This window comes from Argopecten irradians, chromosome 14 (assembly GCF_041381155.1).
Source record: "Argopecten irradians isolate NY chromosome 14, Ai_NY, whole genome shotgun sequence".
Lineage (NCBI taxonomy): Eukaryota > Metazoa > Mollusca > Bivalvia > Pectinida > Pectinidae > Argopecten > Argopecten irradians.
The window spans coordinates 1,042,571-1,064,205 of NC_091147.1; the positions used below are offsets into that span (position 1 = coordinate 1,042,571).

General features: G+C 33.9%; 2 protein-coding genes across 3 annotated transcripts in view; one reads left to right on the plus strand and one right to left on the minus strand.

Moving 5' to 3' along the window:
- LOC138308343 (uncharacterized) overlaps window positions 1–21,635 on the minus strand; it is a 93,304-nt gene that overhangs the window by 21,892 nt on the left and 49,777 nt on the right. The window lies entirely within an intron of this gene.
- LOC138307902 (uncharacterized) lies at window positions 784–19,456 on the plus strand. Of its 2 annotated transcripts, none has more exons than XM_069248830.1 (9): window positions 784–918; window positions 1,224–1,348; window positions 3,015–3,320; window positions 3,413–3,626; window positions 11,384–11,520; window positions 12,581–12,766; window positions 13,148–13,291; window positions 13,653–14,024; window positions 14,115–19,456. In XM_069248830.1, exons 2-8 carry the CDS (start codon window positions 1,240–1,242, stop codon window positions 13,997–13,999), a joined length of 1,443 nt encoding a protein of 480 aa, XP_069104931.1. In that variant the 5' UTR covers window positions 784–918; window positions 1,224–1,239; the 3' UTR covers window positions 14,000–14,024; window positions 14,115–19,456. The 2 variants fall into 2 exon arrangements, with proteins under 2 accessions (XP_069104931.1, XP_069104932.1); XM_069248831.1 differs by having other exon boundaries at window positions 784–899.

Below are 21,635 nucleotides of genomic sequence, written 5' to 3' on the forward strand. Positions count from 1 at the left end.
TCGCCCACTGAGACATGATAAAACAAATTTCAAGTTCACCTATCCCCTGCTTAGTGTACTCCCATGCAATGCATGAAACAGGTTCATTGGCAAGCTCTCGCCAAATGACTAGGTATGATTTGGGCCCTTTTTAGCACTCAAATTCATAAAACGTCCAACTTAGTTTTATAAAATTGAGCTGTTGTATCTGAAATATTTAGTACATAACTGATTCACCATTAATGGTAGTTTTCTATTATTTCCCCTCTAGTTGCCATGGTAATCATTAAGATATGCATAAATCAAGCGAATGTGAAAAATTGGTCATTTTCACTTATTTTTTGGTAGTCTTCTCTAGGAAATAATAGAGAGTGCAATTTTGGACAAGATTAATATCTACTGAGAATATGTAGGCACTTAAAATGCATATTCAGGAGAAAATAAAGTTTTTTTCAAGGATGAGCTCTATAATTTCTGGATGAAAAACTGTCATACTAACTCTATCAGGGATGCATTAGATATTTCAAATTCAGCAATTTAATTACAAAATAACAGGTTTGAAAATTTGACAGATTTTGCAGCCAAAAAGAGCCAACACCATAGTGACCATACATAGTTCTTTGTAACAGGAGAAAATGTGGTGGGCAGGGGCTCAAACCTAGGACCTTGGAACACTGGTTGGATGCTGTGCTACCTAGGATCACAACTCAGTCTAATTCCACCATGAACCCAGGACCTTGGAACACTGGCTGGATGCTCTCTGCTACCTAGGATCATAACTCAGTCTAATTCCTGGATGCTCTCTGCTACCTAGGATCATAACTGAGTCTAATTCCGTCACGAACCCAGGACCTTGGAACACTGGCTGGATGCTCTCTGCTACCTAGGATCATAACTCTGTCTAATTCCACCACGACGAGGTCACCTTTACTTATCAAGGTTCCTGTGTTAACCCAGCATTAAAATACCAAACTTATTTCTGCTGATCCATATATGATCTATATATTGTGTAGATACTTATCTAACCAGGATCAAATTATGCTAATTTCATATATCCAAGAATTAAATGATCAACAACATGACAACGCAAAAAGCCAGTGTAACTTATTACTGTAAGAATAATGTGCAAATTATAAATGTTCACCCTGAATTGATCTTGAATTAAAATAACTTTTCAGATACATGTACAAGTATTTTAATTGAAGAATATTTTGTTTGTATGTGATTATCATTTTTTTTGTCAGATACATATAGCTAGACATGCTGTGTGATAGGCTGAATGACACATTCATCCTGTTATTTAGGCTTGTTTTGGTCATTTATCTAATTGACAATGGAGATACAAAATGTCCAGAGAGCAATATTACAGGTAAGTATTGAAATATCACAGGCATCCTTAGCAACATCATAGATAACCCTAACAACATTATTTGTAACCCTAATAACATCAAATGTAACCCTAACAACATCACTTGTAACCCTAACAACATCACAGGTAACCTGAACAACACCACATGTAACCCTAACAACATCAAATGTAACCTTAACAACATCACAGGTAACCATAACAACACCACAGGTAACCATTACAACACCACATGTAACCATAACAACAACACATGTAACCATTACAACACCACATGTAACCATAACAACATTACATGTAACCATAACAACAACACACGTAACCATAACAACACCACATGTAACCATAACAACAACACATGTAACCATAACAACACCACATGTAACCATAACAACAACACATGTAACCATAACAACAACACATGTAACCATAACAACACCACATGTAACCATAACAACATCACATGTAACCATAACAACAACACACGTAACCATAACAACACCACATGTAACCATAACAACACCACATGTAAGCATAACAGTGTCATAGATAACCATAACAGCACCATATGTAACCATAACAACACCACATATAACCATAACAACACCACATGTAACCCTAACAACATCACAGGTAACCATAACAACACCACATGTAACCATAACAACACCACATGTAACCATAACAACACCACATGTAACCATAACAATTACATATGTAACATAACAAAGTCACATGTAACCATTACAACACCACATGTAACCATAACAACACCACATATAACCATAACAACACCACATGTAACCCTAACAACATCACAGGTAACCATAACAACACCACATGTAACCATAACAACACCACATGTAACCATAACAACACCACATATAACCATAACAACACAACATGTAACCATAACGACGTCACAGGTAATCCTCACAGGTAACCATAACAACACCACATGTAACCATAACAACACCACATGTAACCATAACAACACCACATATAACCATAACAACACAACATGTAACCATAACGACGTCACAGGTAATCCTAACAATGTCACATGTAACCTAACAATGTGACATGTAACCCTAATAATGTCACTTGTAACCGTAACAACAACACATGTAACCATCACAATACCACATGTACATATGTAAGCTTATCAACATCACATGTAAGCATAACAACACTTCATGTAACCATAACAACACCACATGTAACCATAACAATTACATATGTAACATAACAAAGTCACATGTAACCATTACAACACCACATGTAACCATAACAACGTCACATATAACCATAACAACACAACATGTAACCATAACGACGTCACAGGTAATCCTAACAATGTCCCTAACAATGTCACATGTAACCCTAATAATGTCACTTGTAACCGTAACAACAACATGTGTAACCATCACAATACCACATGTACATATGTAACCTTATCAACGTCACATGTAAGCATAACAACACTTCATGTAACCATAAAGTCACATGTAACCATAACAACATCACATGTAGTCATGACAAAGTAACAAGCTCACTTGTAACCTTACTAACATCAAATGTAACCCTAACAATGTCACATGTAACAGTAAAAGGTAACATAGTAATGAAAATAACCATTGCTATCTTTAGAATATTGTTGTGTTTACAGGTCCTTTGGAATACAGTAGTGGTATGAACAACGCTTCGTTTATGTACGCTGGTAAGCAGTTTTCTGTTGACTGTTGTATAACCGGGTATACCACTATAGTGTGGTCCTATCGTCCCACACACAACGAGAGCTGGGAGGATATCAAGGTAGGGACAACTGTGTACAGACTGGACCAGGGCAGCAGGAACCAGACTTTACTGATCATACCCGAGGATGATAGCTACCCTAAGGAGGGGGAATACAGGTGTGTCGCCACTAACGAACGTAACGACACACTGGAGCATGTGATAGATTTATACTTTGCAGGTGAGTGCCAGATAGTTCTAAAAATATCAATAAGTATTGTGATTCATTCATATGTTAGATGAAAATGAAATAACAATTATATTTTGTTTCAGATGACAATGGACGGGCTCATCCTCGCTCATTTGGTCCTGCAGCCAATACCTGTGCCAGATTACACAGATCCATGGCTGTCAACTGTACAGCGGACTTTGGGGGTTTGGACGAAATTAAATGGTTTGTACAATGGTACAAGGACGACCATGGAAATTTATCTGTGTTGCCGACCAACAGTGACAGTCATTATAGAACTGAAATCATCAACAATGGGTAATTACACACTTACATAGCTATTGTAATATTGTTGTTATTGGTATTGTTTAATGATTTCTGCATATAACCATACAAAATATAACTAATATTTACAAGGCACCATACATGTTTGTCTGCCACAGCTTTATTTATCAAACCTTATGCTTTTTAATAGAAAACTAAAGAGATAATAACATGTGAAAATTTTCGCCCAGGCATTGCAGATATAGCTTTAAAGTTTTCCTGTTTTATCTGGTTCTTGTGGAAATTACCCCGTGGTTCTTACTGTTATGTAGCTGTGTGAGAGTTTTCTTCAGCTGTCAAGGGAACAAGTTAATATGTCAGGAAAGCTCACATTAAAACAGATGTTAATCTAGTACCTATGTATTTTAGATCTCTTTATTAGCTCCTTTGATCTGTCTGTCTGTCTCTGTCTGTCTGTCTGTTTGTCTGTCTGTCAGTCCGTCTGTCTGTCCATCTGTCCATGCGTCTGTCTCTGTTAGTTTGCCTGTCCATCTGTCTGTCTCTGTCTGTCTGTTTGTCTGTCTGTCAGTCTGTCTCTCTGTCCGTCTGTCTGTGCGTCTGTCTCTGTTAGTTTGTCTGTCCTTCTGCCCATCTGTCTGTCCAGCCATCTGTCTGTCTCTGTCCGTCTGTCTGTCCATCTGTCTGTGCATCTGTCTCTGTCAGTTTGTTTGTCCATCCTTCTGTCTATCTCTCCAGCCATCTGTCTGTTAAAATGTCAGATGACTGTTCATGCTAATGGACAATTATGATTAATGGGTTAATCATTTTCTCAATTCAGAACAACAGTATTTTACAACCAAATTAGGAATAAAAATTATAAAAAGTGCACATTTATTCTTTATTTGGAACAAAATTGTTGTCCACTACTATACGTAACAAAGTACCAATTAATACTTTTTTTCCTGGAAATCATGATAACTTTCAGATAGTTTCTCTCTCTTTCATTTACAACAATAAATTTAATGTACTCTGAACATGGTTTTACTATTCCAAGTGAAGAATTAAAGATATTTCCTCTACCCATTAAAGATATTCCCACTACCCATTAAAGATATTCCCACTACCCATTAACGATATTCCCACTGCCACTAAAATATTCCTACTACCCATTTAAGATATTCCCACTACCCATTAAAGATATTCCCACTACATATTAAAGATATTCCCACTACCCATTAACGATATTCCCACTGCCACTAAAATATTCCTACTACCCATTTAAGATATTCTCATTACCCATTAAAGATATTCCTATTACCTGTTAAAGATATTCCCACTGCCCACTAAATATTCCTACTACCCATCAAAGATATTCCCACTACCCACTAAATATTCCTACTACCCATCAAAGATATTCCCACTACCCATTTAAGATATTCCTATTACCCATTAACGATATTCCCACTGCCCACTTAAATGTTCCCACTACCCATTGAAGATATTCCCACAAACAACTAAGATATTACCACAACCAACTAAAGATATTTTTGCTACCTATGAAACATATTTACACTATATATATTCATTAAAGATATCAACATTTTTTTTATTTCAGAACAACAAACTTTTAACTACCCATTTACCAGTTTCACGATACCTATTTTTTCTCTACACAAACCATTAACATTTTCACGATACCAAATTTCTCTACACAAACCATTAACAGTTTCACGATATCCAATTCCTCTATTCAGAACATTAACAATTTCATGATACCCAATTTCTCTATATTTAGAACATTAACAGTTTCAGGATACCCTATTTCTCTATTCAGAACATTAACAGTTTTCACGATACTCAATTTCTCTACACAAACCATTAACATTTTCACGATACCCAATTTCTCTACATAAACCATTAACCGTTTCACGATATCCTATTTCTCTATTCAGAACATTAATAATTTCATGAAACCCAATTTCTCTATATTTAGAACATTAACAGTTTCACGATACCCAATTTCTCTATTCAGAACATTAACAGTTTTCACGATACTCAATTTCTCTACACAAACCATTAACATTTTCACGATACCCAATTTCTCTATTCAGAACATAAACAGTTTCACGATACCCAATTTCTCTATTCAGAACATTAACAGTTTTCACGATACTCAATTTCTCTACCAAACCATGAACATTTTCACGATACGCAATTTCTCTATTCAGAACATGAACAGTTTTCACGATACCCAATTTCTCTATTCAGAACATTAACAGTTTTCACGATACTCAATTTCTCTACACAAACCATTAACATTTTCATGATACCCAATTTCTCTATATTTAGAACATTAACAGTTTCACAATACCCAATTTCTCTATTCAGAACATAAACAGTTTTCACGATACTCAATTTCTCTATATTCAGAACATGAACAGTTTCACGATACCCAATTTCTCTATTCAGAACATTAACAGTTTTCACGATACTCAATTTCTCTACACAAACCATTAACAGTTTTACGATACCCAATTTTTCTATTCAGAACATAAACAGTTTCACGATTCCAAATTTCTCTATTCAGAACATGAACATTTTCACGATACACAATTTCTCTATACAGAACATTAACAGTTTCACGACACACAATTTCTCTATTCATAATATTAACAGTTTCACGATACTCAATTTCTCTATACAGAACATTAACAGTTTCACGATACCCAATTTCTCTATACAGAACATTAACAGTTTCACGATACACAATTTCTCTATACAGAACATTAACAGTTTCACGACACACAATTTCTCTATTCATAATATTAACAGTTTCACGATACTCAATTTCTCTATACAGACCATTAACAGTTTCACGATACCCAATTTCTCTATACAGAACATTAACAGTTTCACGATACTCAATTTCTCAATTCAGAACATGAACATTTTCACGATACACAATTTCTCTATACAGAACATTAACAGTTTTACGATACCCAATTTCTCTATTCAGAACATTAACAGTTTTACGATACCCAATTTTTCTATTCAGAACATGAACAGTTTCAAGAAACCCGATTTCTCTATAAAGAACATTAACAGTTTCACGATAACCAATTTTTCTGTTCAGAACATTAACAGTTTTACGATACTCAATTTCTCTATTTAGAACATTAACAGTTTCACATAACCCAATTTCTCTATTCAAAACATTAACAGTTTCACCAGACCCAATTTCTCAATTCAGAACCTTAACAGTTTCACGATACTCAATTTCTCTACCAAACCATTAACATTTTCACGATACCCAATTTCTCTATTCAGAACATGAACAGTTTTCACGATACCCAATTTCTCTATTCAGAACATTAACAGTTTTCACGATACTCAATTTCTCTACACAAACCATTAACATTTTCATGATACCCAATTTCTCTATATTTAGAACATTAACAGTTTCACAATACCCAATTTCTCTATTCAGAACATAAACAGTTTTCACGATACTCAATTTCTCTATATTCAGAACATGAACAGTTTCACGATACCCAATTTATCTATTCAGAACATTAACAGTTTTCACGATACTCAATTTCTCTACACAAACCATTAACAGTTTTACGATACCCAATTTTTCTATTCAGAACATAAACAGTTTCACGATTCCAAATTTCTCTATTCAGAACATGAACATTTTCACGATACACAATTTCTCTATACAGAACATTAACAGTTTCACGACACACAATTTCTCTATTCATAATATTAACAGTTTCACGATACTCAATTTCTCTATACAGAACATTAACAGTTTCACGATACCCAATTTCTCTATACAGAACATTAACAGTTTCACGATACACAATTTCTCTATACAGAACATTAACAGTTTCACGACACACAATTTCTCTATTCATAATATTAACAGTTTCACGATACACAATTTCCCTATACAGAACATTAACAGTTTCACGATACTCATTTTCTCAATTCAGAACATGAACATTTTCACGATACACAATTTCTCTATACAGAACATTAACAGTTTTACGATACCCAATTTCTCTATTCAGAACATTAACAGTTTTACGATACCCAATTTTTCTATTCAGAACATGAACAGTTTCAAGAAACCCGATTTCTCTATAAAGAACATTAACAGTTTCACGATAACCAATTTTTCTGTTCAGAACATTAACAGTTTTACGATACTCAATTTCTCTATTTAGAACATTAACAGTTTCACATAACCCAATTTCTCTATTCAAAACATTAACAGTTTCACCAGACCCAATTTCTCAATTCAGAACATTAACAGTTTCACGGTACTCAATTTCTCTATACGGACCATTTACAGTTTCATGATACCCAATTTCTCTATTCAGAACATTAACAATTTCATGATACCCAATATCTCTATTTAGAACATTAACAGTTTCACATAACCCAAATTCTCTATTCAAAACATTAACAGTTTCACCAGACCCAATTTCTCAATTCAGAAAATGAATATTTTCACGATACACAATTTTTCTATACAGACCATTAACAGTTTCACGATACCCAATTTCTCTATTCAGAACATTAACAGTTTTCCGATACCCAATTTCTCTATTCAGAACATTAACAGTTTCACGATACCCCATTTCTCTTTACAGAACATTAACAGTTTCACGACACACAATTTCTCTATTCAGAACATGAACATTTTCACGATACACAATTTCTCAATACAGAACATTGACAGTTTCACAATATCCCATTTCTCTATTCAGAAAAATAACAATTTCATGATACGCAATTTCTCTAATTAGAACATTAATAGTTTCACAATACCCAATTTGCTTTTCAAAACATGAACAGTTTCAAGAAACCCAATTTCTCTATAAAGAACATTAACAGTTTGCCGATACCTAATTTCTCTATACAGAACATTTACAGTTTTACGACACACAATTTCTCTATTAAGAATATTAACAGTTTCATGATACCTATTTCTCTATTCAGAACATTAACAGTTTGACGATACCCAATTTCTCTATTCAGAACATAAACAGTTTCACGATACCCAATTTCTCTATCCAGATCATGAACAGTTTACCGATACCCAAATTCTCTATTCCGAACATTATCAGTTTCACAATATCCATTTTTTCTTTGCAAAACACTATCAGTTTCACGATACCCAATTTCTCTATACCGAATATCAACAGTTTCACGATACCCCATTTCTCTAAACAGGACATTAACAGTTTCACGATAACCAATTTCTCTATTCAGAACATGAACAATTTCACGATACACAATTTCTCTGTACAGAACATACGATACTCAATTTCACTATACAGACTATTAACATTTTCACGTGACCCAATTTCTCTATACAGAATATTAACAGTTTCAAGATACCCCATTTCTCTATACAGAACATTAACAGTTTCACGATACACAATTTCTCTATTCAGAACATGAACATTTTTACGATACACAATTTCTGTATACAGACCATTAACAGTTTCACGATACCCAATTTCTCTATTTAGAACATGAGCAGTTTCACGATACCCAATTTCTCTATACAGACCATTTACAGTTTCATGATACCCAATTTCTCTATTCAGAACATTAACAATTTCATGATACCCAATTTCTCTATTCAGAACATAAACAGTTTTCCGATACCCAATTTCTCTATTCAGAACATTAACAGTTTCACGATACTCAATTTCTCTAAACAGACCATTAACATTTTCACGAGACCCAATTTCTCTATACAGAATATTAACAGTTTCACGATACCCCATTTCTCTTTACAGAACATTAACAGATTCACGATACACAATTTCTTTATTCAGAACATGAACATTTTCACGATACCAAATTTCTCTACACAAACCATTAACAGTTTCACAATATCCAATTTCTCTATTCAGAAAATTAACAATTTCATGATACGCAATTTCTCTAATTAGAACATTAATAGTTTCACGATACCCAATTTGCTTTTCAAAACATGAACAGTTTCAAGAAACCCAATTTCTCTATAAAGAACATTAACAGTTTGCCGATACCTAATTTCTCTATACAGAACCATAAACATTTTCACGATACACAATTTCTCTATTCAGAATATTAACAGTTTCATGATACCTATTTCTCTATTCAGAACATTAACAGTTTTACGATACCCAATTTCTCTATTTAGAACATGAGCAGTTTCACGATACCCAATTTCTCTATACAGACCATTTACAGTTTCATGATACCCAATTTCTCTATAAAGAACATTAACAGTTTCCCGATACCCAATTTCTCTATTCAGAACATTAACAATTTCATGATACCCAATTTCTCTATTACGAACATTAAGAGTTTCACGATACCCAGTTTCTCTATTCAGAACATGAACAGTTTCACGACACACAATTTCTCTATAAAGAACATAAAATTTCATGATACCCAATTTTCTCTACACTGAACATTAACAGTTTCACGATACCCAATTTCTCTATTCAGATCATGAACAGTTTCACGATACCCAATTTCTCTATTCAGAACATTAACAGTTTCATTTCTCTATTCAGAACATTAACAGTTTCACGACACACAATTTCTCTACACAAACCATGAACAGTTTCACGATAACCAATTTCTCTATTCAGAATATTAACAGTTTCATGATACCCAATTTCTCTATTCAGAACATTAACAGTTTAACGACACACAATTTCTCTATTCAGAACATGAACAGTTTCACGATACCCAATTTCTCTATTCAGATAATGAACATTTTACCGATACCCAATTTCTCTATTCCGAACATTAACAGTTTCACAATACCCATTTTTTCTTTACAAAACACTATCAGTTTCACGATACCCAATTTCTCTCTACCGAATATCAGCAGTTTCACAATACCCAATTTCTCTATTCAAAACATGAACATTTTCACGATACACAGTTTCTCTATACAGAACATTAACAGTTTCACGACACACAATTTCTCTATACAGAACATAAACAGTTTCACGATACCCAATTTCTATATTCAGAACATTAACAATTTCCCGATACCCAATTTCTCTATTCAGAACATGAACATTTTCACGATACGCAATTTCTCTATACAGAACATTAACAATTTCCCGATACCCAATTGTTCTATTCAGAACATTAACAGTTTCCCGATACCCAATTTCTCTATTCAGAAAATGAACATTTTCACGATACGCAATTTCTTTATTCAGAACATTAACAGTTTTACGATACCCAATTGTTCTATTCAGAACATTAACAGTTTCACGATACGCAATTTCTCTATAAAGAACATTAACAGTTTCACGATACGCAATTTCTCTATAAAGAACATTAACAGTTTCACGATAACCAATTTTTCTATTCAGAACTTAAACAGTTTTAAAATACCCAATTTTTTTTAATTCAGAACGTTATATATAATTAACAGTTTCACGATACCCAATTTTTCTAATCAGATTATTAACAGTTTCACGATACCAAATTGTTCTGAACAGAACATTAACAGTTTCACGTTACCCCAATATCTCTATACAGAACATTAACAGTTTCACGATACCCAATTTCTATATTAGAATATTCATAACAGTTTCACGATACCCAATTTTCCTGTACAGAACATTAACAGTTTCACGAAACCCAATTTCTCTATACAGAACATTAATAGTTTCACGATACCCAATTTCTTTATTCAGAACACCAACAGTTTCACGCTACCCAATTTTCCTGTACAGAACATTAACAGTTTCACGAAACCCAATTTCTCTATTCAGATCGACTGGATTTTTCACTCGTCAGCTGATCATACAGAATGTATCAACAACAGACGTAAACACCACATTCCAGTGCTATGTCAGCAGTGTGAGGGATAACACCAACAAAGTGTTCACGTTTCTCCTTAAACTTTGTCGTAAGTGTATTTATTAATCAACAATTTTTGTGTAAATGTGTTTAACTATCAATAAACTTTGTCGTAAGTGTATTTATCAATCAATAAACTTTGTCGTAAGTGTATTTATCAATCAATCAACTTTGTCGTAAGTGTATTTGTCAATCAATAAACTTTGTCGTAAGTGTATTTATTAATCAACAATTTTTGTGTAAGTGTGTTTATCTAACAATTATCTTTGTCGTAAATGTGTTTAACTATCAATAAACTTTGTCGTTAGTGTATTTATCAATCAATAAACTTTGTCGTAAGTGTATTTATCAATCAATCAACTTTGTCGTAAGTGTATTTGTCAATCAATAAACTTTGTCGTTAGTGTATTATCATCAATAAACTTTGTCGTAAGTGTATTTATCAATCAATAAACTTTGTCGTAAGTGTATTTATCAATCAATAAACATTGTCGTAAGTGTATTTATCAATCAATAAACGTTGTCGTAAGTGTATTTATCAATCAACAAACTTTGTCGTAAGTGTCTTATCATCAATAAACTTTGTCGTAAGTGTATTTATCAATCAATAAACTTTGTCGTAAGTGTATTTATCAATCAACAAACTTTGTCGTTAGTGTATTATCATCAATAAACTTTGTCGTAAGTGTATTTATCAATCAATAAACTTTGTCGTAAGTGTATTTATCAATCAACAAACTTTGTCGTAAGTGTATTTATCTATTAATAAACTTTGTCGTGCGTGTGTTTATCTATCAACAAACTTTGTCGTAAGTGTGTTTATCTAACTATTTACTTTAAGGCTAATTGTGTATAACATTTTAAATAATTATATGTTTCAAACCGAAACAATACTTTCCTTTTACTAAAGGTTGAAGAGAAAAATTATTAGGACGTGTTAGATATAATATTTACTTGGTGTAAAAGATTATGATGTAAATATTGTTCACTAAAATATAATACATGATTTCTAAATTAAATTATCGAATGAAAACAAAGCAATACATTCTGATTTTGCTCTATGCTTTTACAATATTAGTAAGACGGACATTTGTGTTGCTTTCCTCTAGCCAAAGTTGTTCAAATGACGCCAGTCGACAAATATAAGGTTATCTCCCTTTCCATATCTATCCCCATGGCGTTTGTTGTTCTGGTTGCCATAGTTACTCTGCTGGTCTGTCTGTACAAGCCACAGATACAGTACAAGTTTCTGACTTCGGTGAAAAAGGCTGGAGGATGGCAACGACTTGACAACGGTAGGTTCATATGTAATAAATGATTCCATGCAACATGACAGTTTATAGTCAATCATTGATTACTTATTTCTGTGATAGTTGACTGAAAGAAAGTTGTAAAGTTGATACAACTTTGAATTTAAATAATAAATCCTTTATCGTTTAAATAAACAAGATGTTGTTTATTAACAGTTTACATGTATGAGTACCATGTAATGATTACCATTGACAAGTGTTGTTTATTAACAGTTTAAGAGTACGATGTAATAATCACCCTTGCCGAATGCTGTTAATTAACAGTTAATGAACACGATGTAATGATTACCCTTGACGAGTGTTGTTAATTAACAGTTAATGAACACGATGTAATGATAACCCTTGCCGAATGCTGTTTATTAACAGTTTATGAGTACGATGTAATGATTACCCACGGCGATGTGAGTAAAGACTGTGACCTTGGGTCCAGGGTGGAGGCGGATTTAAGGAAGGAGTACAGAGTTGTACTGGATGGGACTGTGACACAGAGGGACCAAACTCCCCAGACTGGTGGGTACATGTTATAACAAGGGAAGAAATTACGGTAGTCACTTTGTTGGTGTCATGGTTCACTTTCTCAGTTCTGCTGGAAGTGAAGAAAGTGGTAAAATGTTTTTTCGAAAGTTCAAAATCTGATGACCAGGGTTGTGTAACAAAACAAGCCGATTTTGTGATTTATGTCTTTCCATTTGTATTTTATGTTTTCGACTTCATTTGATGAATCACTAAGATCTTTTCCTTTTTTTTCTTTTGCAGAAACATGATAAATCCCCCCTTACTCATTGCCTTACCTGTTTCCAACTTTACTGTAAATTTATATAGTTGTTTTTGTTAACGATACCGTAATCTAATTTGTATGCTTTATTTACAGTATATTCGGTAACAGAAGGCTTAGTTAAGAATTCTGCTGCAGTCTTTGTCATTTCACCTTCAGACGGGACGGATGACGCTTACTTGTCTAAACTCGGAAGTATACGGCGACTCATTGAGTCCACCAAATCAAATAGTAGTTTAACTGTGATCCGTCACAAAGATGGCGGGAATGAAAAATATTCACAGTTAAATGGTCTGAAACATTTGACCTATGAACGTGAGGGTCAAAGCATCAGGCGACGAAATAACTTCCTTTGTAAGATAAAGTTGCGTATTCGAGCAGCGAAAGGAATGGAGAATACACAGAACCAAGAGGACGATGGTCCTACCGCCGTAGTGGTGTGATTAGGGTTACGGACGGAAACAAGTGGTCCTACGCCGTGGGTTACGGACGGAAACAAGAGGACGATTGGTCCTAACGCCGTGGTTGCGTGATTAGGGTAACGGACGGAGACTAGAGGACGATGGTCCTAACGCCGTAGTTGTGTGAGGAGGGTAACGGACGTAGACTAGAGGACGATGGTCCTAACGCCGTAGTTGTGTGAGTAGGGTAACGGACGGAGACTAGCAGACGATGGTCCTAACGCCGTAGTTGTGTGATGATTTAAAGGTAGGTTTCGCCCAATGAAATATAAAGACTAAGAAATTGAAATTTATCCTATACATAGATATAATCTTCAGATCATTTTCAATGCATACAGCGAACAATATGGGTGGTCAGTTGCCTAGCTTGACCAGGAAAATACTTCTCTAAAAATAGAGCGAAGTCAAGCTTTACATAGAACATGACGTAGTTTTTCCAAAACGAGGCCGCAGCAACAAACGGAAGCGTGCAACAAACTGTCAGATAGAAGTGACAGTCTTGCTACGGCATGTTTAGTTAAAAAACAACAACAGCAAATCGAAGTGCGAGGGACTGTTTATACATATCATATAATCTAAAACACTTCATGTTACTTACATACGCTCGCTTACGTTGTACACCAAATATACATGTAGTTAGTCTGCGACTGTTTGAGCGCTGGCATATGTGTTGAAATTTAACTCACCACGTGCAATGCCGTTACACGAGTCCCAACAGACCCCGGCGAGTTTCGCTTGAGATGTGGCTTCTGTTTCTTCTATTGCTACATGCCATCTCTGAATTTAAATCCCTATAGATATCCTAGGGTGCTACCGAATCCATTATAATTTCCTCCACTTTGTTGCCGATTCAGATATATTTTTTTCATCTCACACACTTTCGTTCAGCCATTTTGTTTACTTTTAGTGCGTGACAATGCGCAAGCGCCAAACTTCGACAACACAATCCATCGCAGCTTCATTTGCATATTATTTTGTCTGACGGACACCGTAATAAATCAAGGATTTCCTTCAATTTTGTATTCAAGACACATTTGTTCAATCTCAAACATATAAAGAAATTAAATTGAGATATTTTAATATGTTTTTTCATCTTTTCTTCCGCTTATCGCATTTCACAAAAAAATATTTATTTGGTTGGGCGAAACCTACCTTTAATATGTAAATGATTGTGATTATGTTTTATTTTCAATATTCAGCCTGATTTATGTTTGGAATGTAATAAATTTCAAGGTATGAGAGAAAATACACTCTAATGCGTTGATATGAGGTATAGGGATATTCTACCCTCTGAATAACAAAATATTATAAAATCCTATGCAAGCCTGGGATTTTCCCCTGGTAGAAAAAATGATTTTTCATATCCACATATGAAAAAGTCTTGTGGTATTACTGTATATTAACCCAATTCAAAAATTGTTCTCTTCTCTTTGTAAACTTCCTCCTGTGACTTCAATCGTCTAAATTAAAAAAATCCCAACAATTACATTTTATTTTGAAAATAGCAATACTAACAAAGCATAGGTGTGCCAATAAGAGCTGAAAATGGTTTTTGGCAGTACTTGTAAAAAACTCTTATATTTATATCAACATTGCAGGGATATGAGTACATATGTTCTGATCACGTGGTCTACAATTTAATTTCACATGTTTACAGTATTATTAGTAATTGTAAAGTGAATACTGCAAGTATCTCTCCATCTGAACATATAAGGCATAAAACAAGATTTTTTTACCGTTCATACTGTGTCTTTTGTAAGTAATGTCATTTGAATAGTTTTCACAGCTTAGTTCATCAAACCCAAAACATTCGTTGGTAATTGTTGATTTTTATTACTGCATTAATACTATGCAAGAAATGATATGTTTAAATATTATTATTACTCCAAGGCACTAATCTATGCGTTTTTGATAGAGTAAACTTAAATTCGTTTTGTAAGTGTATCTCTTAAACTGAAAGAAGAAAGCCTTTGCATGTACTAAAAAGCATGTATGTACCCCCTTTAGACATCTCCTCAGTAACACGAAGAAAAATATACAAAGTGGCATTTGAATTTTTTTAGCCCACCATCATCAGATGGTGGGCTATTCAAATCGTCTTTCGTCCGTAGTCCGTCCGTCCTTCGTCCAGCCGTTAACAATTCTTGTTACCGCTATTTCTCAGAAAGTGCCAAATGGATCTTTTTCAAATTTCATATATAGGTTCCCCTATGGCCCTAGTTGTGCGTATTGCGTTTTAGGGACCGGTCGGTCAACAAGATGGCCGAGAGGCGGCCATCTTGGATTTTGATAGTTAAAGTTTGTTACCGCTATTTCTCAGAAAGTACTGAAGGGATCTTTCTCAAATTTCCTATGTAGGTTTCCCTAGGGACCTTGATGTGCATATTGCATTTGTAACTGATAGATCAACAAGATGGCTGCCCGCCGGCAATCTGGGTTTTTGATAGTTAAAGTTTGTTACCGCCATTTCTGAGAAAGAACAGAAGGGATCTTTCTCAAATTTCATATGTAGGTTCCACTAGGGACCTTGTTGTGCATATTGTGTTTTGATACCGATCTATCAAGAAGATGGCTGCCAGGCGGCCATCCTGGATTTTGGTAGTGGAATTAAATTCAATACATAGGTTCCCCTAGGGCCCTAGTTGTGCATATTGCATTTTGGGACCGATCGGTCAAGAAGATGGCCGCCAGGCAGCTATCATGGATTTTGATAGTTAAAGTTTTTTATTGCTATTTCTCAGAAAGTATTGAAGGGATCTGTCTCCAATTTTATATGTAGGTCCCCTAGGTCCCCAGTTGTGCATATTGTGTTTTGGGACCAATCGGTCAACAAGATGGCCGCCTGGCAGCCATCTTGGATTTTGATAGGGCCTTAGTTGTGCATATTGCATTTTGTAACTAATAAGTCAACAAGATGGCTGCACGGCTGCCGTCTTGGATTTCATTGTTGAAGTTTGTTACCACTATTTCTTAGAAAGTACTATAGCGATCTGTCTCAAGTTTTATATGTAGTATGTTTGGAAAAGTTTGAAAAGCAGGGCAAAGATCCCTCTTTCCATTGTCAGGCATAGATCATTCTTTGGTGGGCGCCAAGATCCCTATGGGATCTCTTGTTATAATACTTGTTTGAACATCCAATTTTAGTCTATGTATTGGAGTGTAATAGTTGTGTGTATCAGAACCATGTTTATCTATTTGATATCCCCCCTGAAAACACATTTAGACTCTTCTTAATCAGAGACTAGACCAGTCCATTGTAAAATTTCAGGGGTGATTGAGTTAATGTGATTATAATATATATACTTTATTTGGATTTTTTTTTTACACAAAACCATGAGACAGTCAACATAAACGATAGGAAATAAAACAGATTTATATGTTGAGATGCCTGCCAACTAACATTGGAGCTTTTGAAATCCCCTTCGTACATTTGCTGTTAGTGAGGGTCTACGATTTGATGGAATATAGCATTGGTGGATTGCGTTACTAAAGGACTAGATATGGTAATGGCTCTTTTTGGCCCCAAAATCTACCAAATTTCAAATTAAGTATTAAGAAATTAATTTGCTGCGTTTGAAATATTGAATATGTCCCTGATAAAAACTTAACGATATTTTTGTTGACAGAAAGTATGTTTTTGCTATATTACCATGGTAACTTTGCATAAATTATGCAAATTTGAAAATTTGGTCAATTTTGGCATATTTTTTTATAGTTTTTCCTTTAAAAGCAATAGAGCACAACCTAGAACAAGCTTTATATTTTAAGGGAATTAGCAGACACGAAGAATACATCATTTTGAGAAATATAAAGTTTGTTCTAGAATGCGCTCTATGTTAACTAGATGAAAAACTGCATAAAAAGGCCAATTTTGATGAAATTTTCACATTTTGCATAATTTATGTATAATAAAAATGGTTGCCATGCCAACTAGAACTGCTATATTACCTAATAGCACTATCAAATATGTCAGGTATGTAGTTAATATTTGGAATGCAAGATTAACATCTTAAAATAACAAACTTTGAAAAATAGCGGATTTGGGGGCCACAAAATACCCTTACCATACCTAGTCCTTTGCTTAGCATAAGTTTGTTTTCTGAGAACAAACAAAAATGTACGATAGGGTGCGATGGATAGGCACGAAATCCGTTATTAAGACACTGCTTTATCGGTTTATTAATACAAGAACAAATTACAATGATGGCTTATTTAACAATATTTTATTGTCGATAGTAAAATGTATTCCTTCTGAATGATACATTATTTTTTATGCGTTCCTTTTATTTTTTACTTGATTCTATATGTTCTTATCGATCGTGTAATGTATCAATGTATTATTTTTGAATATTTTAATTTTACTGCAACCCCACTATATAAATATTAATATTGTCTATGTCTATTGTCTCTTGTTTCGTCGTTGTATATTAGGAGAAGACTTATATAAGTTGTAATTACTTTTGCCTGATCCCTTTGTCTCATGTTTTTAAATGTTTAAACTAACCAAATGCAGTTGGCATTGTTCAGCGCATTCTACTTATTTTTAAGTCATTACCATATAGTGACGTCACAATTGTTGTTCCAGCGATCAAGGAATAAGGGTGTTGAAATTGATCCTCCGTCCTTGACGATAATTGTTCTTTTGACAATTATAGGAGTAGGAATGCAAACGGGACAACGGCAATAACTACAGTTAAATGTTTAAATATATCTGTTGTTATATATCATTTTTTTTGTGATCGTGTGTGTAATGGTCGTATATGGAAGAGAGTGAGTTATTACACGTATTAATACGATTGCGTCCCCGTAACCACATACAGTTACTAGCATCACTTGTTGTTAGTTATATTAATAATGGATCGTGTTGGCGAAGGTATTTGTTGATATTTTAAGTTGTCGACTAGCATGATGTTGTATTGATTTCCTTGTAAATATGTATGATTACATTTTACTAACGTACAAACTAAATTGTTAATGTTTACTTCTATTCAACAGATAATTCACCAGGCTACAAAGCTTCAAACTTATTAATAACCTTATTTATATGCTTTTGATAATCAGTTTCTTCATTTTGGTTATTTATGACTCATAATTTTGTATTTGCTATAGCTTATTCAATGCTTGTTATGCTTCGTTCTGCTTTTTTGTTATATTATTCATGTTTTGTTCACTAACTGTCGCTCAATTTATTTATTGTTTTTATTTTACATTTCTACTGAAAGATCTTAAGAGCATTTTTATATAAAAGTTTAATAAACATCGTTTGTACTGCTATCAGTATTATAACGTGTACTTTGACATGTAATGTAAACTGCCATCTGTAAATGATATTTTTTATCTGTGCCATCGGACCTAAATTTGATCATGAATCGTACCATGATATGCTTTTATACTCCTGATTTCCAAAGGTGAAGGGAATAAATCTACTACAAAGTAAAACTTTTGTTTTCTATGTAATGGTGTTTATAGCAACGATCCCAGACATGTAAAATGTAAATAAAAGATTTATTTGTGCTCAAAATCAAGAATATACATATACATGTACATACGCATATACAAATCTAGATAAGTCGTAAATGTCACAAACAAATAAAGGAGTCAGGGTATCGTTTCACAAAGCTTCGTAACTTACGAACGTTCGTAAATATTTACGAAAACGTTACGCAAAACTTACGAAATTCGTAAGTGCGTTTCACAAAGGTGTTCGTAACTTTTTTGCGTAACTTACGAAAAGACGTAGGAATCCTCGTTCCTACTGGCATGAATTTCTGGTGAATCTAAAATAAGATATGTGAAATTCTTTGCAAATATAGGAGGAGTTATTTGTGCCATTTATTGAAAAAATAGCGTTTATAATAAAGTGTTGAGAAATATGTTATTAAAAATATATAATCTTTCTTGAAATGTGCATTTAATTGAAATAAACTTGAACTGCATGTTTTCATCTTGTGGCATAATATATATATATGTTTTGTGATGTCATCTCTGATTGGCCGATACCTCTGTCCATAGAATGATGGAATGAGGGAATGATGCACAATATATTTAATGTCATTCTTAAGAAGGTTTGTAAACCTATTGGTGACAGCAAATGGCTTTAGAGTGTGTGCGCTCTTAGGTAAGTACGAAGAATGTTGGCTTTTTTGCATTTTTTTTTTTTTGGTGGGGGGGGGGGGGGTTATTTTGGGGGCTGAAACCTCTTTTAGTGGATTTTGAGAATATCAATGAAACTTGTCTATAATCTTATGATCTTTATTTGCCCCCTTCACGCATTCAAGGAAGAGGCGCCGGATCAGGCGCGTACATATGTAGCTACCATAGACTCCCGTGCACCCACATTCTATGAAAACTCATTTCTTTTACCTGAAATGAAATATCAAATCAAAGACAGTTATGACGAACTTTTATGTACTCACTAATTTATTTTGACTTCATTATAAGATATGTCAAAATGCATAGACTAGACTACTCGAATTAAACGTTAGCGTGATTATTGTCTATCATACCGTAATGAAATGGCTAGTAGTAGCTACATGTAGCGGTACATTTCACGGTGAGAGCGGGTCAAGTTTTGTGACTCCAAACTTAAATGTGAAGTCATTTCTTTTAATTATTACGACATAAAACTTAAAGCTGAAGTTAAACTGTAAGATTTGTGTAAAAGAAATGCAGAATTATCTTCACTTTGCCAAGAGACACAGCATTTTATCTGATAATTTGGCTCAAAGTCACAAACATGATTTGATCTTGAGTCGGACACCAAAAATGTTCAAAACGATCCTAAGTCGGACAGTGTATTTTATCATTATACAAGTGAATGTATGTATAGACATAAACAGGTGCTGTAATTAACCTTTTTTCATCATGTAAGTTTGAAATTTTTTAAAATAAATATTTCATATCTGTTTTTATTTTCTAATCAGTCTTTTAAGTTTCCTTTCAAGTCACCATTGACATTTTTCTTAAATATAGCTAAAATATACCGCATGCATCTGCACATGGTCCGTACGTGTTGCAAATCGAAAGTGATCATCCATGCATCCCGGTTGGGCCTACTACTATAAATAGATATGGCTGAACCGTCAGCATGATATATATTTGTTTTCCCCCCCTTTTTTAACATATGTCAAAAAATGTTTTTAAAATTCATTATTCTATAAGCAATTAATCTCCCTTGTAAATGTTCGCTAAAATCTTTGTCCATCTCCATCACACAGGTTCTTATTTTGTACTGATGACGTCAAAGTTAAAATTTGTACCAGACGGCGATTTCCGTTGAAATTATTTGCTGATTTGTGGAATCAATAGACAACTTATTTGGGTACGTAATGAATTATAAAATGAATTATTTTGACCAGTGTTTTCTCGACTTTTATGGTATGTATAATAAATTGCTATTTTTGGTTATCTTATATTAGAATTTGTTCAAGTTGTATGTGTAGTGCACAGAGTACCTATTGCATGTATTTATTCTACGAGAAAATCACTTTTAGAGTGTATTTCTTTCTATATAATTGGTCATACATAAAATAGAAATAATCAACTACTAAACCTGTGACATACAAGCATTATTTCTCGCTACTTATTAATATTTCGAAACGCAATGTCTTCATGTAAT